The sequence below is a fragment of the Perkinsus marinus genome (genome assembly GCF_000006405.1).
Source record: "Perkinsus marinus ATCC 50983 genomic scaffold scf_1104296967108, whole genome shotgun sequence".
NCBI lineage: Eukaryota > Perkinsozoa > Perkinsida > Perkinsidae > Perkinsus > Perkinsus marinus.
In genome coordinates, this window is record NW_003203663.1 from 60268 (window position 1) to 84868 (window position 24601).

The following is a 24601-nucleotide window of genomic DNA, read 5'->3' on the forward strand; positions in this document are numbered from 1 at the left end:
ATCATGGCATCGGTCTCAGTCGTAGCTCAGCAGCCGATCTCGTCTATAATGACTGTCATCCCATCGACCACCGAGGCTGGCAAGAAGCGACCAGCTGATGAGATCGAGGCCGAGAAGGCAGTGGAGGAGGAGGAGGGAGAGGACCTTCGTCAGTATGGTGATGCTAGCTATTGGGAGGAGCGCTATAAGGCTAAGAAACAGAGACTCACTGAGGAGAAGAAGAGTGAGAAGGACGGTAATCGATTTGGTTATCGTAGTTGGAGAGATGTGCTCTTCAGAGAAGAAGGCTGCCGCTGCAGAGGATGATGATGATAATTCGACTGATGAGTGGCACTTCAGTTTCGAGGCTATGAAGGAGCTACTGCCCGAGAAGAAGGATATCACAGTTGTTGATGTTGGATGCGGAGTAAGTTATCCTGAGCTACCTCCACATATTGTCCGCATTATAATATAATGATTATGTTGGAGGTCATTTGAGTGTATAAGGCGCTTTCCAATCTAATAGAGTGACTTTATCAGGTGTCCTCCTTCCTTAACTCCATGCGAGAGGCGGGATACACTGGTCGCCTTATCGGTCTTGACTACTCACCCAGCGCTATTGACATGTGTAAGGAAATGTTCAAGGAGGTGGAGTACCATAATAAGGAGGCTGCGGAGATGTGCCCTGAGATCGTTAAGCCTGGTAATACCACACGTTATGTCGGAATAGATATATTCTTGTTCAGCGGAGGTGGATATGTTCCTCGACAAGGCGACCATCGACGGTCTGTTGGCTGACGAGTCCGGGGCTGAGCACGTCCAGAGGTTGTCCAAGGTTGAGGGCCAAGCCCTTAAGGTTGGAGGTCAACTCATCTGGAGCACCATGTTCGGTCCTTTCGAAGAGTCTGGCGTGAAGGTATTGACTACTGTGAGTTCGTAGTAGTTGCTGCTCACGTCTTGTCGTAATAGGTCCTCAAGGAGACCATATTACCGGGCCTCTTGGCTGGTGATGACAAGGCTTCTTACAAGGTCTATTGTCATGTTCTTGATGATGGTACGGAGGACATCGAGTTGCCTGAGCTCGAGGGGGACGAGGAATCAGCCGAGAAGGCCGAGCCAGAGGAGCATGCTGAGGAGCCCAACGCTGCTGAGGGTAAGGGCGGTCTCCGACTTCATTAGCCGATCAACTGGTTATAAGGTACTGATGCAGCAGCCGAGGAGGAGAAGGTTGAAGAAGGTGACGAGATCGATATGGCGGAGCTCGGCGACATGGACGAGATGATCATGCAGGCCCTGGCTGAGACCGAGACTCTTGCAGTGTGGATAATTGAGAAGGTCGAGAAAGCTGCCGATGCCCCCAAGGATACCACTGAGCTCATCGGTAAGATCATCGAAGATATCGAAGTTGATGTTCACGATGGTGGTGACGACGACGAGGAAGTGGAAGAAAAGATAGAAGACTAAACATAGACCAGTTTCTCTCCGTTCTAGCAGTCTAATAATTGTGATTTATCCGATAAGAGTTCCTCGCTTCTATCACGTTTCTTCCTAACAATAGCGTTGTTGTGTTATACAGTGTTATCTATCAACATGGAGTTACGCGAACGACTCGTCCCAAGGTCGGGTATGAGCGATAGGATGCTGGAATCTTGAGCTCTGTTCTTGCTTAATTCATTCCATGTACTGCGGGTGCGTGATGGTATATAAACTATCCATCATCATTTTCAACACATACATCATGTATGATAAAACGGTAATCATACACATCACGTGTATGATATACGATATACTCAAATTGACCTCAAACTCCAATCTGGATCGGTTCGATCCTGATGACTGTGCTATTCTCCCATTGGGGGATCAGTATTGATGTTCATGTTTCCTCTCAAGGAGGGACGCGGACGCTTTTTTTCTCACCAAAAGCTCAGGGTTTACTCGTACAACTCAGCACATCGGGTTTGTGAAAAATGTCAGAACTCAAAAACATGAGAAAACTAGTGGGTTTGGATCGCGGTCAAATCAACTGACCAGGGCTTTCCTATGACCACTCCGCTCGGCCTCTTAATAGTCACACGGTTCCCTGACGCATGACTCATCTTAGCCGAGACGCTCGGGTTATTGAGAATCCCTGGAAAGCAGAACAACAGAGTTACAACTTGCATCTCTAACCGGAATAAGAATGGTAGGCTGGAGCGAGCTGTGAAGTAGAGGGGATCTTTGTATCGCCACTTACGTTCTCTAACTGCCTTAGACAATCCAATGATATCAATCCTCTCCACAAGGATGCTGAAATCGCCCTTACCCGATACTTCTGTACTAGAGATGCTCTGGCCGTCAAGCCTGAGTACAGCGTCCTTCACCGAATTCCACGATATGAGCTTTGACCCACTTGATAGTGCTGAGTGTGTAGTCCGCCCGGTCGATACTATCCAGACTGTTACCATCGTCAAGGTACCTGAACATCATCCCAGCTTATGAAGCAGCTTGCGTAGGCCAAATACATCTGTCCCTCTGCCGTATTAGTATTGGGATCGACGAAGACCTCCAGAGTGATAGGATCATCACGCATCGCCTTAGTGGATGGCCGTTGTCGCATCTTCAACCTGAGTCGCGGCTGATACAAGTTTCAACCACACAATTCTCACGGTATAATGCTGCCAGCTCGATAAAAGTGCGGTATGGTGTCCATAGTCACTGCCATGTTCTCGTTCATTCCGACTGGCATCATCTGCCGACAAGGAACATTCGCACGCTGTATCGGCCATAAGGACCTTACCTCGTCCTTCGCATTATACCACCGAGCCCCTTCTGGGAGGTATACCGACACGTTGTTGGTCCCACTTTCGACCACTCCTCGGACCATAACATCACGGCCTAGTACAACCTAGAGGTGAAAATGGATAGCAACTAGAAAAGCAACAACATTCCCTCACCTGAGAATCCAATATTTCATCACACCCATCTACGGGGCATGCATATGTGTTGGCGTCATGCAAATGATCGAACCATAATGGGCGCAAAATGGCCTCCCCATAAAGCGAATAACGGGCGAAAAGTGTGTACCAGAGAGGAAGCATTTGGTACCTAAGTACAGTCTCTAGTCTCTGCTAACTAGGTGTGGTGTCACCGTCTCTGCACTGCTTCCCTCACACGATTGCGAGCCGCCTCGCTGTACTCCCAGGGCTCCCTCCGGGGGGACTCAATATGTGCATGAGATCTGACAAAAGCCCACAGCAGCAAACGCCGCTCTTGCTGCCCGTAACGACCTACCTGTAAAATGGGTTGGTAGCCGCGGCAAGCTGATGCCATCGAGTGAAGAGTTCCTCCTCGGGGTGACCAAAGAAGCCCCCCACGTCAGCGCCAACGAAGGAGTACCTAAAGCATACACCTACGGCTAGCAGCCACGCCCCCCCCAGCACTGACCCAGCAGTTGCTGATAAAGTGACAAGCATGGGCAAGACTGCCTTCAGGTGCAGCCAGCTGGCCTCGTTGTCTCCTGTCCACATAGGACCATACCTGTTACCACACTATACTGCCTATTCTCGTTGTGCTGAGGGGTAGGCTACATGTGGCTACCAACATAGAAGCTCCTGGTGAGGACGAATGGTCGCTGGCCTGGTCGACGATGCTTAGCGTGGCCCTCAAAGGTAGCCCTATGGAAGTACTGACCGTATCTGGGCATACACAAAATTATGCCGTTATACACATTGACTGAAATAGCAATATCACCACTGCACGATACCATTTCAAATTAACATGTGATCGAATGAATGAGGAACGAATAGTAGGGCAACGATAGGTACACACATGTTATGCACATCTCGGTGCTCGATATCCCCTCCGTGTATCAAGTCCCGATCCATAGACACCTAAAGAGGGGACGATAGCCGGTGAGCAAGCCACAGTGGACCTCACCTCGGGGCCATTGAATACACTGGGCTCGTTCATATCATTCCACGTATAGAATCCAGCGTTGACCCCATCAGCCTTGAAGTAACTACACCATAACTGTAGTTCACGAGCCAGCCGATTCGAATGCCACCCGAGAGAGCCGCCGTTTGGTATCTCACCTCGCCCACCATTGTCGCACAGAGGAGTTAGTGAAGTCGGGGTAAACGCTAGTTCCAGGCCAACAGTGACCACTATAGACCTCGTCGGGCTTATCCTTATTCCACACTTTTATCTAAACCCGCTCACCCTTAGACCAGAATCAACAGTAGCTACCCCTACCATCCTGGGGCTCCAGTGCCCGCTGTGGTCGGGGTTCGGCTTAGTCGGCGGCGTCCACTCTCCATCCTCTTCATCATTCCATTCCTCAGGCTTCACCTGAGATCAAGAGCAGTGCCAATGTCCGACAAACCAGGTCCTCTCTCACCGCTTCGGTGTCCACGATGCTCTCGGTGGTGTTCCAGTCATCTAAGAGGAAGAGGAAACAATAAATGACGAACACAGTAGTGGCGGTTAGGATAACCTGGTTGTTTGTCCTCAGGGTCAGGGACCATGTCGTACACACGCTTCTTAACGAAGACATCTTGGGCTAGACCCTCTGAGTATACGAAGTACCTATAATAAAGCAAGAGTTGAACGACGAGTGGTATGTATGTTGACCATTTTCACATCTCCCCTAGACAATTCGTAACGCGAATGATACTCTCCAAGATACGATGATGCAAGCCTTGAGAATGAGTATACAAGAGTGTTGAGGAAGAGCACGACTACCACACTGCCTTACGTTGTGTCCTGTTTTATATGAGGGTCGACAATGGTGACCATCTCTCGCCCACCAGCCTTGACGTCCTCAAGCATTTGTTTCGGGTCAGGGAAGTATTTCTCATTCCATGTATGATACCTGCATCAAGAACAAAGGCCTCAACCCCCCCGTAGACTAGCCTGCTGCTGCCACCCTACTTCTTATGATCAGTGTGTTCGATGTCTAGCCATACCACATCAACTGGAATGTTGTACTTATCGAAGTTGGCCACCAGCTCCCGCACCTCGGACTCGTCCTGAACTCATCCTTATCTATTCTCGACACAGCGGACCGTCAGCCTGCCTTATAGTTCCATCGACATTGGTGCTTTCCCAGACTGAACAACGGCGGTAGAGGGGCCAAACCGGTGAGAGAGTGGTATGCATTGAGTATCTACGATGGAGACAACCATCGACATAAATAGACTCGGCAAGCTGACCTTCTGAGGGGTCCGCTGCGGGAAGAGGAAGAGGTCGATGATGCCCGATTCCGAGACGAACCATGAAGTGAGCGACGTCGGCTCGGCAGTAGAGGATCCAGCTGAATGAAAACGATAATGACAAACTAGTGCGAACATCCCTGGGCAGTTATTGCGTGTGGAATTCCTACAGATGAGCCCCTCTATCAAGGAGCTCCATGTCCCAGTATCTTTACGTTGAGTTAGAGACACGAACGTGTCCGATGGATTCAGCCAAAGCACCGACGACGACGAAGTGGTGGTAGTAGTAGTAGCGATGTCCTATACACGTGCTGATGGCCACCACACTTTGGATGTTGCTTACGCTCGACTTGCCCCCGAAGCGGTGTAGGGCAGTTAAGATAGGGATAGACCCGTAGATAGCCGCATGACTGTCCATCTCGTATTCGAACACGTCCAGGTTGTAGAAGCTGACATAACAAGTGATCAGCACCCCTTGAGAGTTCCCTCCATCAGCGCCTGAGCGGCGAACTGGAGAGGGGGATTCTCGCGATACTGTAGTGGGCACTTTATAACGGAGCGTATCCCTATCTCACCGGTAGAGAGCATCGTCCTCATCGCCACCAGCTTTGAGCTTCTGTGCTGTAGTGGCATGTTCGGGTAGGCCGTATGCTGCCGGGACTTTGCCGTGGAATGTCACATCGACACCCACGAGAGACGGGCCTTAACGTGACAAATGTCGACTGTGGTCAACTCGAATGCTCTTACCAAAGGGCTTGTGGTCCGTATGGCTGTGGAAACTTTCTTCCCATAAGCCCGAGTGGTTCCCAGGGGAGCAAGCAGGATCGATATAGGTGTCGGAAAGGTTCGCCAGTCCGTAGGGGCTGGAGAGCGCGCGAGTAATTTAGTGACAGTTATGGGTGTTTACCATTTATCGTTTCGTTGTCGTCTGGTGCCCTCAACAACGAGCTGCTGTTGGCCATTGATCGTCTGCACGATACGGCCATCCACCGACAGTGTGATGATCTAAGATCGGACACTGTACAACAACGCATCAGCTGTGCCCTAGTGAGGGAACACGTACTGAATGCATGGACTCGCCACGTCGCTGTGATCAAATACGATCAAATACCGAAAGCAACGAGGCTTTCACGAATGATACCAATGGATAGCTATAAATTACTATAAGCCACTATTATTCCCTGGATATAGACGTAATAGACTAGTATACATATCCTTATCTTCAAGCGGTATAAAGTAGGATTATATCACATTGTTGTCAGAATTTGATACTACGACAATATACAGACCCCTAGAGCGCTATCCTCGACGGAGAGGTAACAAGATAAAAGCTAACCCTGTGGAATCTCTCCGGAGCGATTTCAGTCCACTCAGAGTAGAAGGCATTAGCTCACCGCTTTGTCATGATCCAACGTAAGTGTGGTAGCATCACCAAGTTCGAAAGTGGAAGTTGCCGACTGAATAATAACAACTTAAACGACAGATTTTCCAACTGCTTGCCGACTCACTCTGGGTTCGAAAACGTACTTGACACCATGCAGTGGCTTTAGTCGGTCCTCGCGAATAACGTCATTCGCGGGGATTCTATAGCTGACCAAATGCGCATAGTGAAGGCTCTGACATCGCCGACCGCACTTACCGCTTACGAACACCCTGGACGACCTCGTCGTTTTCATCGACGGTGAAACGTATCGTATTGTCGTCGTAAAAACGTAACTAGGGAACCGCCTTGGCTTGCTGCAGTGATGGACTCACTCAGCTACCTGGAAAGTGAGCGGTGCGGGATGGTCTTTGGGTAGAGCCGAATGCCGCAAACTGCCTTCGAAAACTGACTGAGAGATCTCCTTCAAGCCCGTGCGTGGTACCTGACCAGAAAACAACAATATGAATGTTCCCCTCTTCAGCAGCGAAAATATATCGACACTGAATTCCAAGAAGTAGTTGCTGAAGACGTACCATATAGGGCTTCCTGGTCCCCTCCGCCAGTCGCGTCCATGCCCGATATCTATCACAGAAGCCACTTTGGGTGCAAGTCTTGAACTTGCTGCTGTCGACGGCGAATACACCGGGTAGAAGAGCGATCAACAACGACCGCATCGTCACTGGGCGGCAAAAACTCAAATGTGGAAAAACTGCGAGCGATTAAGCTCATATTCCGTCTGTGTGAGATGGTTAACCGTTGGTGCTTCCGGAACCTATCATTACAGAGCACAGACATTTTTGATGTTTTCAGGTACATAGGGCATCGTAGATTTGCGGCGAGTGGGTTCCTGTCCGAGCAGCCGAGCAATGGCACGTCGGGAACCGCGCCACTTCACAGCATCTCAGGAAATGTCTCAACCTGGCTTAGTTCTTGTTCATATAGAATCAACTACATCGTACACTAGCGTGATCGAGGTTGGGAGTTTCAACTCCATATAGAGAATGTTAGTACGGAAGGGCTCGCATGACCATTGGAGACTTCAATTAGGAGTATGTCGTGTAGCATTCTAGAAGCCTGTTTCATAGGAGTAGTATTTTCATAGTACTTTAAACTCGAGTAAAGCCTTAAAGAATAGCCTCGAGCGAGCTCGGCACGCCATCTCACTAGTGGCCTTTAGCAACTCCCCAGGCCGCTATTTGATGCATCTGAAATTTAGCATTTCTGTGAAGCACGTGACATCGCTGACCTTTTCGAACTCTGCACGCGTGCACACGGTTGCATAAGGTGACGGTGCCGTCATTGTTACGAGATCATTTCAACTTACGAAGATTTAACACAGCCGAATGGGGAGGTAGATCTTGTAGGTCCCGACATGCGCCGAGGGAGTCCCTCGGAGGGACAAGCGTTGTGTCGATGTTCAATAGTGCATCCTGTGAATCACGGGGGAGTTTGGTGATCTTCGTCTGTACATACTGGGCATTTTGTGGAAAAGGGTTATCTATATTTCCTTCGCAGAGACTACCTTTGACTTCAGCTGATAAATGGGTTGCAAGCATAGTACTCTGATCCTCGAGCCGGTTCCCTTACTTCCTCCCGAGGAGTCAGGCAGCGAAGCCAAATCCACCATGGAGAGCAGCGAGCTAAAGGGAAGTGGGAATACGCAGGAAACTAGGACGACGGGGTTGCTGTCTAGAGGAGCCTCCAGTGAGGGCCTATCGAGGGCCGAGTCGGGGACCTCTCGACCACAGGTCATGGCTCTTACGCCGGAACCTGAAGAGCCTGTCAAAATTGCTGCCGAGTTGAAGCGACCTCCGTTGGCTGGAGAACTTCCTGGCTCTGAGCCTCCGGCATTAGACAATGGAGAGCAGTTAGCTATCGTCTCACGAAAGGAGGAGACTATGGTGGTGGCTAGCAAGCTGACCAAATCTGTATCTTCCGCGAGTTTCGAGTCAGCTCTCTCTGGAGACGAGGGATCGTCCTCTTCCGATGAGAAGAGGCTTCGTTCTATAAGCACTGATAAGCTGGTGAAGGAATTGTCGAAGCGAATGGTTGGTGAAGAAGAGGCTGCGAGGAAGGCTCCTGATCCGATAGCGCACGTCCAGAGATTGAGGACATTCTATGGCTTCCGTAAGAGAGTAAATACATATACGGATTTAACGCATCATCCGAACGATCTCTGGTGGAGCGAGGCCCATAACGACTGCGCGAAGATTGCCAATGATTTGGGCCCTTCACCGCAGTTGCTGTCGGAGGTTATCAAAGTCAGAGTGGTTCGACGACCGAAAGAGGAACTCGATTCTGACATGTCATATTTCTCTGATTACGTCTCCATGGGTATGGCAAACCCTGAGAAGCGGTATTTTGTCTTCAAGCTGGGTCTCGGCGATCATATCGTGGTAACACTCTCCGAGGTCATCGATGATGAGGCTTACGAAAGGCTCTTTACGCAATACACACCCACTCAAATGCTTATGGAGCGTATGAAGTTCATCACTTGTCCGGCTAATCTAGTCGTTCCTGTTCCCTTGCTAGGGCCTAAATCGGCTCAAACGTTGGGAGTTTATTTTGGTCTGAATAATGTATCTTGTCAGTACTGCTCTACCCCTTTACCAGGTGGCGATGCATTGCGCTTCGTCTCTGTGTACATTGACATCTACAGTAAATGGATTCTGCGGAAGACCATCCCATCACTTGCTTTTACGGTTGGTAGGATCAGCGACTTTTTCTTGGTTGACTACGAAAAGGCTATCATATACTCGAGCTTTCGTCTGGTCTGTACAGAGGAAGGAGTCGCTCTGATGAATAAGTAATTGTGGAACATTTTTTGTCCTCGTATGGACTTCCCCTGTACATGTGTAATATAATGTTACCTTTCTTCATCGTGGTAGGTGCAGTAGCTGTGACGAGGCTGCGAAACATCTCTTATCTCCTTTACTCTCATCATCCACCTGTGAACTTCACTATTTTCTCGGTCGATGTTATCAAATTGATCTTTTCCAGCCACTGTCTGCCTTTCGTTTTTACCATAGTACCACGTTGTAGAAGCCAGGTATTCTCACGGTTTCGCATCTGCTGCAGAAGGTCTCGTGTACAATCGGGGTCATCCTTGATTGGTCAGGGCTATCATTTGATTTTCATGATCTATGACCAACACCGAAGAAGCATCGCTCAACAACACAGCATCCGTCGAACAGCTCAGGCGGATGGTCGACATCGCGTCAGCTTTGAAGGTCCTACAAGCACTATCGAAATACGGGGTGTTTCAAAATATCTGTTTTTGTGAGTAATTCTTCATAGAAGTTGTACACGAGGATGTAATTTGACGATAATATACAATTGAACGAGAGTAATCAGACGATGTGAAAATCATTTAAGTATTCTGAGTCAATTGGTAAGGAGCCGAAACTTTTCGATTGCGAAAAATTTGGGGGAACAATGGGGGTGTTGGATTTACACGGCTTGGTGGCATAGGTGCCCCTACACTTTTGAACGACGAAAAATGATGCAATGGGGGAAGTGTTGGGTTTACACGACTTGGTGGCATAGGTGCCCCTACACTTTTGAACGACTAGAAATGGGACAATGGGGTGGTGTTGGATTCACACGGCTTGGTGGCATAGGTGCCCCTACACTTTTGAACGACGAGAAATGGGGCAATGGGGGGGTGTTGGATTCACACGGCTTGGTGGCATAGGTGCCCCTACACTTTTGAACGACGAGAAATGGGGCAATGGGGGGGGTGTTGGATTCACACGGCTTGGTGGGATAGGTGCCCCTACATTTTTGAACGATCAAAAATGATGTCATTGGGATAATTCGGCGTTAGTTTAGCATATGATTGTCAACTTCGAACTGTTGGGGCAGCTATGCCACAGGTCGTGGAATGCGACCGCTGCTTCCATTGTAAGAGGTTTGGTTGACGATAAATTCCAATTCCCATTGACGGCTGAGAGTAGGGGAATGGCTTCTACACTACTCGGAAGGTCTCGTCATCCCTACCCTCATTCTCCTACTCAGAATCTATAAGACAAATATGCAAGAAGCACTTTTTGTCGAATATCCTGTAGTCGCTTTGGTGGAGTGTTCAACAATCGAACTGTCAAAGCTCGGCTGTGTCATTCAAGTTCGCAACATTTTGTGTTGGGCTGAATCCGGTCACTGAGTTGTAGACTTCCCCGTATCGCCTATAGGTTCCCCTCTCGTCCATCCACCCAGCTAAAGGAGTGGACGGTCTGTTGAGTGACCAGTACGAGGCTAGGACGAACGATGGAGAGTCTCTTTTCGTAATGCACGGGTTTCTACTGATCTCTATATTTTCCTAGCGTCGTGGAAGATTAATTCGAAGGTGACTACGATATTTGTAGAGCTCTATAGCGAGTAATTTGAATATTCGTGTGGTATCTCCGTGTGATCATATTCCACGGTTTACTCAGTGAATAATACCTATATTCCAGGGGTTTAGGTCAAGTATTTGCCGGTCGAAGGCCCTGTTCGCGATTTTTGTCTCGAGCTGGATGTCTACGATCGAGAACAAAACTGTCTAGCGTTCTACAATGAGGCCGGAATTCACGGTGAGTTTAATTCTCCTGATACGTCCGCCATCGTGTCTCGTGCCGTCAGAAAAGCTTCGAAGTATTCCTGATTGTCACTTGTACCTCCCTGGACTCTACTATAGTGATGATCGGATGATCGCAATGGACAACTTGGTGAAGTCCCATCACTTCGAGGCCTACCGCATCGAAGACCCAATGGGCCTTTCACTGGCGACTGAAGTATGTCCTCGGCAAGATGTAGGCTGCGACCTGTCCATCTTCAGTGTATCAAGGCCTTGGCGTACTTCCATGCGGTAGTGCCCGTGGAGGCGGCTCGAGCCCGCTTTCTGAAGCCTCGTGAGACGATCTACCATGTCATGGGCAGAATTCTCGACGAGGGCATTCTCTATCTGGAGCAATGCGGCGACTCATTGATAGGTGAGAGCCGAGTCGTGCAGAAAGCATGTGTGAGAGAATCGAAGGCGAACAGATTCGGAATGTCGGAAAGCCATCGTTGAGAAGAGGGAGTACATCCAGGATGTCATGGTCGGAAACCCGAGCAAACTTACGATTGGCGATGCCATACTAGTTGTTGCCCATGAGGACATGTGGAGCAGCAATATCATGACTCATCGGCGTGAGGATGGTAACTGGGCCGGTGAATTGCGAACAGTAGACAAAATGAATATAATAGGTACGATGGAGATATCTATCGTGGACCATCAGTTCCCTGAAGTCGACACTCCGAGTGTCGACATCGTTTTCTTCATATTTTGTTCGATGGCTGTTGCCGATAGACGTAAGCATGTGCTATGTTCGTTCTACCTCCAGCGTCTCTACCATGCCATAGGTGCTCATATGAAGGAACTCTTTCAAGTGTATGCCGATACGTTTGCTGCTGCATCAGAGGAGTACCCATCATCCGAGCAAGTGATGGATGACATCACATCTCGAGACAGTCTCCGACGTGGTGCAGCTAAAGCCATTGGCATGATGATCGGCGGTGAGCGTTGTTCTTCGCTTGTCATGTTCAGAAAGTAAACGTTCGCATCCTTAGGTGGTTGCGACCCTTTTCTCGGTCACACGGCTGAGATGCATACGCGTTTCGTTGAGGCTTTGAAAGATCTAACAGCAGTACTGGATGACTGATAGGTCACTTCCAGAGAGTTTCTAAGTTTCATTCATTCGTATATGACGAGTTCTTGTTGATTTGTCAGTAATAATGCGGCATTAATAATGCCTCCTAGGCAGGCCTTTGGGGTGCACGTTAATTTGAACCTGTGATTTGCAGATGATGAGTTTTGGTATGAAAGGACCTCGAGCGCAGTACATGTTCATGCCAGCTCCTGTTCCTACCATATGCGCATGGTAGGACTCTTCTTACCTCTCTGCATTGTGATGCAAACGATCTCTCAACTGGCTTCACGATCAAAGCATAAAGTCAGTTCCATAAATCTAAATCTATAAATCATAAATCTACGTTTCGAGGATGCAAGTTGGATTGCCCTGAAGGGTGCAGCATTCAAAAGTCCCAGAAGCAATTCATGGTTATCTCCAATCGACCTACAGCGCGATCGATTACATATGAATCTTTTAGCAGTTGAAGTCATCATATGGTACGATGACTATAACTGCCGGCGTGGCTGAAGCGCAGCCTGGGGATGTTCGTGATAACTAATACTAATATGCAACGTTACGCATTTTCGCGGTTTACGTTACGGTGTGCGTAACGTAAGTTTGCGGTTACGGCAAGGGCTTCTCGGAATTGTGGCGGAAACATTCGCTGTAAGGTGCTCCACCGTAGCTCAAATAGTTGCTAAACTCATATCCGGTGGCTGGGATTCGACCAAACCGCTGAGAGAGTTAACATTTAGTTTCGCGTTGACCACTCATCTCCCTTTCAATTCCGTCCGTCTTACTCCCTGACTGGCCCGAAACTGCCTAGCCGGGCATTCACATGGAAGAGGTTGGGGTGACTTGAATGCTCAATCCTCGTTTTATCCATTGTATCCAGTGCGCCGTAACGGTCGGTAACGTAATTCTGCCCATCCATACAAGTTGGTAGGGCTATGCCTACGTCGCGTAGGCATTCACAGCTGGATGCGCAGATACAGTTCGGACACAAGTAGTCTGCTTCGAAACATGAACACAAGTAGCAGCGTTCCGTGAACGCTAGAGAATCTCTAGTAGAGGTTCCTTAGATCTCATCTTCCTTGACGAAGTGGCATACTGTCTCCCACAGTTCGGAGTCTACAGTCGGCCGTCTGCAAATGGGGACAGCCGTCTGATTAGGCTTGTGTGCTATGTGTTTTGACTCAAAGTACGTCCAAAGCGACGACTCTTTTCACATTTTTCAAGACGATATGTGGTAAGTACTGAATCTTGTAGAGCTGTATGCTCTACGCAATACGCAGACATGCATAGCTTTCGACCAAAGCCCTAATCAGCCAATATCCCCCCTGGGGTACCGCGAAACAAATTGAAGACGAAATACGCGTCAGTGATGTATCTTGCGCTTGTATCGTAGACGCGTGTCATCAATCTGGATCGTTGCCGATCACCTGTGCCCCGCACCGTTCCAGAGTGGGACCCACGAAGCACTACTTCCAAGAAAGCGCGTGATACGAGCCGCTCGATCATTTCTGTCAACTGGACGATTCTGCGACACTACGCTTAGCTTCCTTGCAATAAGGTATCTAGAAGCTAGTTCTTCTCACTCCCGGAGTTTACGGAGCATTTTGGTTTGCACACAAATAGCTCTCCGCCTTCCATAGTTGACATCTCACAATTTTTCAATTTGTCACAATGCGCTTCCTTGGGTTCTCTCTGCTGATTCTGCCGATAGTTGATGTGTTCGCCCAAGACTTGGTGAACACTCACAGGACATGCAGCGAAAATGGCTTCTGCAACAGGTTTCGAGACTGGGCCCACCTCCCTATTGATAACAGAAGAATATACTACGTACGGGGGGTCAGCTGCATGCATCCATGTTCAACGAAGAGATGAAGTGTCGGGAAAATCACTGTCCACTCAGATTCCAGACGGTGAACTGCAAGCCGCTCGCACAGGAGTGTACAGAGTGCCTGTGCGGAGCGCCAAGATCGAGAAGCTTGATGAGCCCATTCTTGCGGCGGAGGTGAGAGCCGTTGACCTCTGTCATGTAACTGACTTTGACAATGCCTTTTCAGCTACACTTTTACTCCGACAACACTGTCCGTTTCATCGTGGACGAAAACCAGAAGCTGGTGGGAAATGGGAGGAAAAGGTAGCTTTATCGGATTCGTTCTTCTCTGAGGTCGAGCATTGTAGTAGGTATCGGATCCCTAGTGGGGATGTTATCCAGGATTCTGAGCTACAACCACATGGCAGCGTGAGATACAGCTACGACAAACAGGTAAGGGAGTGCACTGTCCCCAGTGTTGGAAGATTCTCGTGGCTTTTACGATAGGCACGACAGTCTACCTTCGATCTTGGTGACTCAACTCTAGTACAAGTGGATCATGATACAGTGGTACGTTGCTCTTCGGCTTTGCCTTTCTGAGCTGATTCTAACGACAGGTTATCTCCCTTATGGTGGATGGTAGGGTGGTGCAGACGATCAACGAGAAGCAGCTGTTCGTGGTCGAGAGTGCTCGTGAACATTATGGGGACATATGGTGAGTTGAGATTTTCAGAACGCGGCTCGTAATTATCCACGTTTATTGATTCATACGCTGATCGTTGTGGCTCGTAGACTCCTTAGCGACTCTATATGCAACAGTGCAGATTTGGGAGACCATCTTGGTCACCCCACGCAGAGACGAGATAATCTTTCCCTCAGTCCTTTTGCGATCAAGCAATCGCAAGATCTATACCTTGATCCTGCATGTACTCCACAAGAGCATCCCGGAACTTGGGCAGAAGAATACAGAGAACTCACAGACTACAAGCCTCATGGTTAGCCTCCTCGCTCTCCTCGCCTCGTCGTGGTAGATTCGTTGCTCTCTTCCAGGCCCGTCGTCAGTGGCGCTGGACATAACTTTCCACGGCAGAGTCCCAGCACTGTATGGTCTGCCCGAGAAAGGGACTCGACGCTTGAAGTTGAAGATAGATGGGGATGACGATAACAAACTCTACCGGTTAGATATGCTCTCGCCTTATATCATTTTACGTCTATTCGCGTAGATTTTTCAACCTCGGCTATGCAGCATACTCGGTTGACTCGGGCACGTCAGCTCTCTACGGCACTGTTCCCACCCTGACTGCCTTACAAGTGTGTTCGTTCATGTCTTGTCAGCGGCCACACTTCCTTGTTAGGTTCTTAATGAATCAGAGGCCCCTGTCCGGTCCTCTATGTTGTGGGTCAACCCTTCGGACACCTACATTGCCTTGGAGAGGAATGAAGACAGTGAGGCAACCGTCGGCTATTGAATTGAATTTTCACTGTGAACATATATCTTCGTAGTAGTCGTGAACTTTTAACGTGTGCGGTTACAGAGAATCAGTTGGGATGGTCTGTCTTATTCAGATTCGATTCATTCCTGGTTCCTCTCTGAATCGGGCGTAATAGACGTCTTCTTGTTCCCTCAGCGGACAGCTATATCAGTACTACGGTAAGACAAAACTCGTTGACGAAACAAGGGATGCTTTTTAGGCTATGAAATCGTACCATGACGTGGTCGGATATGCACCGTTGCCACCATACTTCAGCCTGGGCTTCCATCGTTCTCACTACAGCTATGAGGTGGGTATCAACGACGATGGTCAGCTCTTGTATGGTATCTCGTGCTGGTCAGAGTCAGCGAGATATTCTCGATATCGTAGACAACTACACTGACCTTCACATTCCAGTTGATGTCTTTTGGCTCGACATAGAGCACACGAACGGCAAGCAGTAGGTATGTTCAAGTCGGAATCTTCGTTCAAACTCATATCACAGGTACTTCACATGGAATCAGACTCTGTTCCCTGACCCTTTGAAGATGGTACAAAGAGTCAACTCCCTCGGGAAGGAAATGGTTACCATCGTGGATCCGCATTTGAAGGCGACTCGGAGGTATTCTCAGCATGATATCAACGTGTCCTGACGACTCCCTCAGTTACCCTATATACCTTGATGGTTACTGTAAAGATGTCTTCGTTAAGGAGCGGTATTTCTGCAACCTCGACACCTGCAACGGTCGAGCTGATGATCTCCCAAGTGAGTCGTGTCCGCTGCACAATTCACTGAAGTACAGCTTTAGGTCCTTTGCGTGGTGCAGAAGATGAAAAGTCAGAAAATGAGGTGAGCATTCTTCGATCAGGAAGTGTTTCCTTCGCAAATTCCAATTTCAGTTAAAGTGTGGTTCTTACACAGGCGAGGTTTTCAAGGGTCTTTGCTGGCCTGGCGTCAGCGCCTGGCCAGATTTTACCAGCCCTAGAGTACGGCAGTGGTGGGCAAAGTAGGCAGACTGTTATGATGGTTTACCATCATTGGTTCTATCAATCACCCAGGTTATTCGAGCCAGATGGCGTGAATGAGTATTTCTACACTTGGAATGATATGAACGAACCGTCAGTGTTCCAGGATATGGAGGTGAGAGTCAGCAGCATCGTGTAACAGCCCTAGCAGTTCCCTCCACATCGGTTTGCCCAATTTCAGATGACGATGAACCGTGATCTCGTGCACGCGGGTGAAGTAGAACATCGTGACGTTCACAACGCGTAAGCAAGCAATGATGAGCATGTAAAGTGATCTCCTGCCTGACATCACAGTTATGGTCATTACTTTCGTATGGCGACTTTCGAGGGTCATCTGAAGTATCGTCGTCCAGGCAAACGTCCATTTGTACTCACAAGGAGCTTCTATGTGGGAAGTCACAGGTGACTAATGCAGAGATGACCCGAGCGTGGTATGATGTTTCTTGCCCCCAGGTTCGGCCCTATGTGGAACGGCGACAGCCTGTCACAGTGGGACAACTTACAGGCCGTTCTTCCAATGTTCATGACGCTTTCAGCACCTGGAGGGTAGATAATTATTATTCCATCATACCACACCTTCATATAATCTCCAAGATACTCCTTTACGGGATCTGATGTGGGTGGTTTCACTGGCCTCCCCTCTGCCGAGCTTCTTACGAGATGGAATCAGCTAGCAGCTGCAACGAGTGTATTCTACAGGTGCATTATGTGGGCCAGTGTCTTGTCTGATCGTCCCCCCTTAGACTCCATTCTGATATCGTATCGCCTCCCCGAGATCCATGGCTCTACGATGACCGCACTTTAAAGAGATTCCGTGACGCCGTTCGGGATAGGTAAGTGGCACTCCTTCTCGTCGAAGTCGAACTTAGGGGTGCTCCTTCGTAGATATCAGTTGCTACCTTTCTGGTACACTCTGTTCGCGTGCTACTCTATGTCCGGCGAGCCTATGTTAAGACCCCTGTGGTTCGACTATATGCATGATGCCAACACTTTCGACTCCAACAACGACGAGTACGACCAAGCCTTGAATCAGGAGGTGAGTTCCTGAGGCATCATGTGAGAGGTGACACGTTGCAACAGGCGATTCTTGGTACTGATATATTGGTACGTGGAGTCACTGAGGAAGGTGTGTCGGAAGTGAAAGTCTATCTCCCTGCTGGCACTCAGTGGTACGATGATGATCACAAGGTATCTGTAACTCCAGCAAACTCTGAGTCACTATTGCTCATTCAGATCATCAGCGGTGGGTCGTTGCAAACAGTGGCTGTCACTCTAGACAAGATACCCAGATTCTACCGTGCCGGAAGTATCATACCGTAAGGCTTCCTTCTGCTAGTCGCTGTAAGCATCGTACTTGTGTTTCAGACGGAAAGCCCGTGTTCGGGATTCAACTAAGGGCTCGGAAGTTGACCCACTCACTATGTGGATCAATGAAGACCCCGAATCACATGGAGCAGAGGGCTATGTGTAAGCAGTAGTCCTTGTACATAGTAACATGATCATTATTCACTAGATACCTTGATGATGGATCGAGCTACAACAGCACGTCAAGCGGCCAGTATGCTCTGTACAAGATACGGTAGGATTCCTCTGCTGTGATTGTTCACGTGATGAGGTGTTTGTTAGATTCAACCGCCCCAACATCACCATCTACAGGGAATCTGGCACGGGGGATTTCCCGCTTATAATCGATAGGATCAAACTTGTCAGTTCTCCACAAGGTTGGTGATGCATTGTTTTACGGAATCGGGTATGAATGACGACGTTTCCACCAGGGCTCGTCAATTCTACTAAAGTTGATCCTGTTACGGTTGAAATCAATCCACCAATGACAGTCAAGTACGATGAGATGTCGTTTCGGATCGAGGGCAACATGTGAGCAGTGCATTCCTCGTTCTTTCATGCTGAATAACGCTGTAGTTAGTATTTTGTTTCAGTTTGGAAACTGAGGCCCGTCTCCCCTCGCAAGGTGCCATAGATATACTTGTGGAATGATGAGATCACTACGAGTTTCCGCTGCGCAGCAGCTCCGCTGAGTTGAGACCCGGCACAGAGTATCTGGTTTAGAACCCGCTGATTCGTTTCAATTCGTCATGTGATGTATTGCGCAGTTAAAACCACATGGATTGAATATAGTGTAGGCAACATCTGGTTTTATAGCCACTTCATCGACTGAAATTAGATTCCTTTACAAAAACTTATTACCGGGCATTTGTCCTTTAAATGGACAGGGCTTATACTCACTCATGTCACAGTACCAGGAGTAATAGTGATAACTCATAAGCACAATTGGCGGCATCGATCCGAATAATGACATGAGGTCGATAGTCTTCAGCTGGTGTCCTTCGAGAAATAAGGGTTCTCTCTCATTCCAAGGGAAATCGCATCGTGAGCAGTGACCTAGTCGCTAATCATGAATTGCTTTCGGAGTAACCGAAACCTCCATGATCCAACGCAGGGTGTACGGCACACACCGTGTTTCACATACCTCGGTTTACCATCGGAGCACTCTCGACTTGGGAACGCAACACTGTACATGGAACGTTGAGTTTACCCCGTTAGTGACGAGCTAGGTTCAACCCTATTATATTCTCCTCACTATATTTCCCCAAACTTCCAACGAAGCCGATGAGTATTTGAGGCGCAAGAAGCCCGTAATCCTGAACTCAGATGCCAAAGTTCGAAACTGATGTTAGTGAGCTACGTTCCATCACGGTATGTGATATCCTAGGCATGACATCAGCCCCGACGAGTCGATAAACTCACCCCAGCAGTTCTTCCAGCTTGACCATACACGGGAGAGAAAACATCCATACCAATGACAAAACAGACACTGCCGAACTACAGTACCAATCTCGGGGAGGCCACTGCACTCTTCAAGATTTCTCTACCCGTACTCAATCTCTCCAGACTACGCAATTAACCTGCTGTCGCTAGATGAGGGGGACATAGGAGTTGTATTTGATCTGTCCTCGCTAGAAGGGGACGATATGCAGGGCACATCAAAAATGGGCGTTCGTTCTTGAGGACAATACAACTCAATTACTCGTGAGAAATGCTCATGTTAATTGGTCTCTTGCTGGTGCTGTTGCAATGAGTCCATCCTCTCTTCAATTTGCTCAAGCTTCTCAACCACGATGCGCTCCATCTCGATGCACTTCCGTAATTTCTCCGCCCGTTCTTTCTTCTTACGGCAATTCAGCTCGGCCTGACATGTACGGAAATTCCCCTCATCCAAAAGCTGCCGTCTTATCTCACCTTAGCTGTTTCCTCGAGCATCTGTCCATAGCGCTCCTCCAACGCCTTCAACTCCTCCAACTCTCTAGCAGGATCTGAAATTGTGCTCGAGGGCACCGCACATTCGGACCTTACCAGCCTCAACTTGGTTGATGATACTATCTTCCCCCACGTACATCAATGCCTGAGGAAGCAGAGATGGCTCAGCGCTAGGAGAGCCGAGGACTCACATTCACCACGACATCTGCTAGTAGACTAGAGGACTCCTCAGTTCTTGATTTCAGCTTGTTCAGAGTCGTATTGCTCGGCTGAAAGCAATTATGAAGGTTTATAAAATTTTCAAATCAAGTTATCACCAACTTGTTCGTAATGACGTTCATGAAATTCTTATTATAACGCATAATTCACTGGCCGTGAGAATCGAAGACCCTACACTCACTTGAGGTTGCATATTTTTGGTAGCAGCCGAGAACTCCTTAGCCACCGACTTGTATGCACTGGCAAAGGCGTCAATGATGCCGGACGCCACCTAGCCAATAGCAGTACCGAATCAAGGCAGAGATTATCAAGAATCAGTACCTCATTAGCATCACAGGAGAAGAACTCCTTCTGTCGCGCTCGTAGAGCGGCGTCCTCCTGTCTGCGTAGACGGGTAGCTTTCAAGGACAAAATGCCCTATAAAAGATGCACACGGAGTAGACCGAAGTGGTGGGCCAGACTAGCCCACCTGACGCGGTGATGCCAGGCGATTGTCGGTGATGAAGGCAGACAAAGACATGGGGTACTTTCCCTAGAAGGCCCTACAACGACGTTAAATATCCACCGAACTCGACTGCTATATTGTGGTCTAACGATAAGTTTCCCTCTTCCAGAACCATGCCACTAAATAGAGGTCCTCATGATACGAGGCGTTGCTACCAGAACCAACACCGACTGCGACTGAAAACACAACAAAAGCGGTAGGAGGAACTCCTCGACATCGGCAGTGCGCACCATCGAGAATTCCCTGCAATCCAACCACAAGTCAACGGCTATACTAAACGCAACAAATGATTGATAAAACTAGAAAATGGAGATACTCGAACCTGATACTCGAACGCTACTTCCAGGGAAGTAACCGATGACAAAGCAAGGTCAAGAACAAACCCTTACCAGAAGAAACATGAAAAACAAAAATACTAAAGGGCAATCTGAGACCTCATCTTATCCTAGTGCTTTGAATCTCCTAGCAACTACACCAACACTCCTGGACGACCTAGTGACAGAGCTATCAGCTTGGTTCTCAAAGTTGGTGATGATGCAGGTGAGTCGATGAGGATTTTCCATAGTTTTTCCCGTGATATGAAAAACTCCGTGAAAAACATATTTCACGACTAATATCGAGTTTTTCACCGAGTTTTACGTCACTTCACGTAAAACGGGTGAAACTCCGATGAACCATAAAGTAACTCCACCACTAGCATATCCCTGTTAAGAACGCAATACTGTGGATGGTCGTGGCAAATCAATATCAAGACGGGATAAAAAAGTGGGGAAATGCTTCAACTACAACAGCTGATAGAAGATATCCTCTACCGCCGAGTATTGCATGAAAAACTCCGATAATAACAAATCTTATCGCATACTATCACTAGTCGATCTCCTCGAGAAGATGCAATAGTACTGTTGATACCCGGAGTGAACCCGACTTGACATAAAGTAATGATAATAGGAGATACATGGACAAATCCGGCGTAACGTACCGACAATACAAGCTACTGTGAAAGCCTAGAGCTCTCACAACCCAAAGGAGGACTAATACTACTACGGTATACACAGGTCCAACGGTATCAAATCAAACGGCGACGACATAGTGGACAAGTCGTACCGTGCAGGAGCCCGTATGGGGACTTACGAGCACTGTATTGAATCAAATCCTCTATGCATCCTTGATGGTAGCAATGACCACATTTTTTAGACCGACTCACAGCTTCAGTCGCGTCCAGATTTTCGAGACAAATCGCGCAGGTCTCTGAGGCGTTGACTTCGGCACTTGATAGCGTGTCGAAGTACTTGACTACGACCTTGGCAGGATCAGCACCATCGAGGAGAATCTCCGGGTCATCCCGAAGAATCGTCTGCCGTTTATAGAGTACAACAAAAGGCCCCAAGGATAGTATCGATGCTAGTCCACACCAGCCCAGAATTACTCCTACGAACAGCCCAGCCGGACTGCACGATGAGACTAAAATCACTTAGAGTGAGCATCGAATTACCCTGGTCCCTGATTACCTTCACAAATCCCTCCTACAGTGAGCGAGGCCGCAATACTTATCATTGGAAGGGCCACCCAGAGGAAGGCAAGGGCGACTCGTGGGAACTGAAGCATCTCTTGGAGCCACGCGGGATACAAGTCGAGGTTGCTAGGAATGTAAAAAGGAGAAAACCTGACTCGCGAGCTAGTCACCGAGGGACCGAGAGAAATACATTAATCAACTAGCACGCAAGCTCAAGTATGACGAAAAATGCGAAAGGGCACGAAGAGGCTCATATACAAAATAGCAAAGGAGCGAATAGCAAAAAAGTGCCAATTAGCTGGAATGTATATTTTCTGCGGCTTTTGCTGTTGTGCTAGTGTGTAAAAACGCTATGGCTGATATACAAAGGAGCAAAGTAGCAAAATTCACTTTACAAATACGCAAATTTGCCGTTTTGTATAACAGAAACTGCTCGAATGAATATCGTTTGCTTGTTTATATTTCAGAAATTTGCTACAATGTATAAAAGTTGCTGCTATGTGAAGTGCTACTATGTACCAAAATTGAGCAATATTGCTCAAAAAAGGGGCAAACCAATAAATTGCCCCTTCTGCTATTGAGCAAATTGCTACTTTTCAGAGGAGCAATTTGCCGCTTCACGAATGGGCAACCCCACAATGGAGCAAATTTTTGCTGTTCTACAATCGGAAGAAGAAATTGAAATTTGCACGCGAGAGTCGAACCTTGGTGGGTTGTTGGTGATTGTGTTGAGAATTGCATTATAGTTTCGAACTCTCTGAGTGGTGACTCTTTAGCAAAGTTCTGTGGTTCTGTCGATATAGATAAGTATAGTTGCAGCACAGGGAGAATGATGGATGGATTATTGTAAGTGGGCGGAATCACTCGTACTGAGTGATCCGAGATCACTTATTTGGATCAACATGGATCACTCATCTGCAATGCAGTGCTGTATTGCAGGCACCCCAGTGGTGCCCATGCGAGATGTCGTGGCTTTCATACACGCATCCTGATCCCTACGTGGCCTGTTGCATGCGAACCGATATGCTCTTCGGTAGTCTGAGCAAATACTGGTCACTGGAGAAAGATGCCCCTCGCGAACATCGAAATTATCGAGGAAAGAGGCAGGCTGGCTTAACAGTGCTAAGTTAGCACTTCGCATCTACCCGGCGCTGAACAAGTTCTTCCGAGGTACCAGATGTGAGGAGATAGTGCGAAAGTACTCGCCTAACAACAATGCTATTTTATTGGTGGAGGAGTATGAGAGCCACGCGGCGAAAGAATTGCAGCACAAGCGGTCGAAAGAGGACGAGCGTGAGGAATCGAAGTAGTTTCTCCCATCACTGGAGACTAGCGACCATGCACGCACTCGCAGTAAGGTAGGCACCTCAGTGGTGCCCAGCTGTTGTAGTTGCTACAAGTAGCTGTCTCGGTGATTGGTAGAGAAAAATTGGACGTTTCTCAATATGCTTCTCTTGTAACCCTTAATAGTATCCCTATGAAGGCTCTCTAGTGGTGCCCGGGAGTGAATATTGCGTGCGGGGGGGCTGTAGAGTTCATAATCAGTAATTTAGTCCGTGTTGCGTTTCCCCTGTACAATTCTTCGACACCTCTGCGAAGTCCAAAACAATAGCTCACGAAGACGCTCCGATGAGTGCCACTGCCCATGAGCAAATGTTTATCGTGCAGAATGTCAAAGTTGCCCGTAATACTTACGTAATGCCTACTTGAGGGTTTAACTTCTGGGTATTGTTGAGTCGTCAATACGTACAATCGTAGTGAACCATGAGACACAACTGATACGACGCAAAAAGAGAGAGGATACTCGAAGATGGGACTCAATTTAACTGTTATCTCATCTGATTCAATCGCGACGTGCAAGAGAAATCATGTGTTTGGTATTCAGCATTGACCATAACTCGCGCTGTCTTCGGAGTGAATGATATATCTCACTAGAGTGCTATCACGCTTTGACCCGATACTAAGTGACTCACTTGAAGTGAGACACGAGGTGTGACACCTCTGATAGATACTTAGTAAGTGCACAGGGCATGAACATGCACCAAAATGGATATAAGACGCAATACCGTAATCGAACGAGAAATGCTATCCCATAACTATGTTTGCTCGATTGTATATTACTTGTACGAATAATGCAAAAGGGCAAGTTTGCTAATAACGCTAACAGAGACGGAGTCTGAACGAATGAGCAAAACGCTAGTACATATTCCCGCAGGGCGTAAGTTACAAGAGAGCAAATAGCCGAAACATAAAAGTAGCGCAGCGTTGTCACATACCGGCAACTGCCAATTTGTATATTTCATACAGGAACATCACACAAGAGCAAACCTTAAAAGGTGCCAGATTATATAATTACAATGCGAAACATATTAAACAGCAAATGAGCACAACTTGCCAGAATAACGAAAATGTGCGGGCGAAGCACACGTGGGCAAAAGTGCCAGAGTGTAAAACATTCCGGAGTAATATACAATGCGGCAAAAAAAGAGCAAAAAAGGGCGCCTTGCTGGAAAACACTTTCGAATT

General features: G+C 48.0%; 7 protein-coding genes across 7 annotated transcripts; 4 read left to right on the top strand and 3 right to left on the bottom strand.

Moving 5' to 3' along the window:
• The first annotated feature begins 17 nt into the window (after nt 1–17).
• Pmar_PMAR000246 (conserved hypothetical protein) lies at nt 18–1520 on the top strand. The gene is made up of 6 exons (XM_002768792.1): nt 18–235; nt 279–406; nt 520–682; nt 726–895; nt 949–1132; nt 1178–1520. Exons 1-6 carry the CDS (start codon nt 49–51, stop codon nt 1441–1443), a joined length of 1098 nt encoding a protein of 365 aa, XP_002768838.1. The 5' UTR covers nt 18–48; the 3' UTR covers nt 1444–1520.
• A 420-nt stretch (nt 1521–1940) lies between these two features.
• Pmar_PMAR000247 (Neutral alpha-glucosidase AB precursor, putative) lies at nt 1941–7265 on the bottom strand (the record flags this gene model as incomplete). The annotated part of the gene is made up of 29 exons (XM_002768793.1): nt 1941–2107; nt 2213–2319; nt 2369–2434; nt 2481–2582; nt 2625–2707; nt 2756–2863; nt 2913–3063; nt 3107–3196; nt 3250–3354; nt 3403–3495; nt 3546–3653; nt 3787–3848; nt 3895–3976; nt 4050–4138; nt 4491–4542; nt 4712–4828; nt 4888–4985; nt 5033–5122; nt 5169–5269; nt 5339–5468; nt 5512–5617; nt 5744–5870; nt 5916–6031; nt 6076–6173; nt 6563–6625; nt 6677–6758; nt 6808–6884; nt 6932–7033; nt 7125–7265. 29 exons carry the CDS (start codon nt 7263–7265, stop codon nt 1974–1976), a joined length of 2880 nt encoding a protein of 959 aa, XP_002768839.1. The 3' UTR covers nt 1941–1973.
• Nucleotides 7266–8216: 951 nt separating this feature from the next.
• Pmar_PMAR000248 (hypothetical protein) lies at nt 8217–9588 on the top strand (the record flags this gene model as incomplete). The annotated part of the gene is made up of 1 exon (XM_002768794.1): nt 8217–9588. One exon carries the CDS (start codon nt 8217–8219, stop codon nt 9399–9401), a length of 1185 nt encoding a protein of 394 aa, XP_002768840.1. The 3' UTR covers nt 9402–9588.
• An 837-nt stretch (nt 9589–10425) lies between these two features.
• On the top strand, nt 10426–12272 carry Pmar_PMAR000249 (hypothetical protein; the record flags this gene model as incomplete). Its single annotated transcript, XM_002768795.1, has 7 exons — nt 10426–10494; nt 10782–10874; nt 11054–11162; nt 11212–11363; nt 11408–11561; nt 11614–12126; nt 12181–12272. The coding sequence occupies 7 exons, from the start codon at nt 10426–10428 to the stop codon at nt 12270–12272; spliced, it is 1182 nt and encodes a 393-aa protein (XP_002768841.1).
• A 1747-nt stretch (nt 12273–14019) lies between these two features.
• Pmar_PMAR000250 (Neutral alpha-glucosidase AB precursor, putative) lies at nt 14020–18557 on the top strand (the record flags this gene model as incomplete). The annotated part of the gene is made up of 27 exons (XM_002768796.1): nt 14020–14259; nt 14312–14388; nt 14436–14517; nt 14572–14634; nt 14682–14779; nt 14944–15059; nt 15115–15241; nt 15288–15375; nt 15420–15510; nt 15631–15707; nt 15757–15846; nt 15899–15996; nt 16042–16158; nt 16406–16543; nt 16596–16677; nt 16744–16805; nt 16857–16964; nt 17016–17108; nt 17157–17261; nt 17306–17395; nt 17448–17573; nt 17624–17878; nt 17928–18029; nt 18076–18141; nt 18189–18283; nt 18338–18437; nt 18500–18557. 27 exons carry the CDS (start codon nt 14020–14022, stop codon nt 18555–18557), a joined length of 2844 nt encoding a protein of 947 aa, XP_002768842.1.
• A 1069-nt stretch (nt 18558–19626) lies between these two features.
• Nucleotides 19627–20577, bottom strand: Pmar_PMAR000251 (hypothetical protein; the record flags this gene model as incomplete). The annotated part of the gene is made up of 7 exons (XM_002768797.1): nt 19627–19770; nt 19821–19894; nt 19935–19983; nt 20030–20107; nt 20239–20328; nt 20379–20474; nt 20527–20577. 7 exons carry the CDS (start codon nt 20575–20577, stop codon nt 19627–19629), a joined length of 582 nt encoding a protein of 193 aa, XP_002768843.1.
• Nucleotides 20578–21639: 1062 nt separating this feature from the next.
• Pmar_PMAR000252 (hypothetical protein) lies at nt 21640–21810 on the bottom strand (the record flags this gene model as incomplete). The annotated part of the gene is made up of 1 exon (XM_002768798.1): nt 21640–21810. A coding segment is annotated over one exon (171 nt), but the record flags the coding sequence as incomplete, so codon positions are not given.
• Between the last annotated feature and the right edge of the window lie 2791 nt (nt 21811–24601).

What these genes read in the sequence shown, in the direction of transcription:
- Pmar_PMAR000246 (XM_002768792.1), top strand. Translation starts at nt 49, where the DNA reads ATGACTGTCATCCCATCGACCACCGAGGCTGGCAAGAAGCGACCAGCT. An exon ending in CCCTGAGATCGTTAAGCCTG is followed by an intron (nt 683 to 725) that starts GTAATACCACAC and finishes ATTCTTGTTCAG; the next exon opens with CGGAGGTGGATATGTTCCTC. An exon ending in GGAGCCCAACGCTGCTGAGG is followed by an intron (nt 1,133 to 1,177) that starts GTAAGGGCGGTC and finishes ACTGGTTATAAG; the next exon opens with GTACTGATGCAGCAGCCGAG.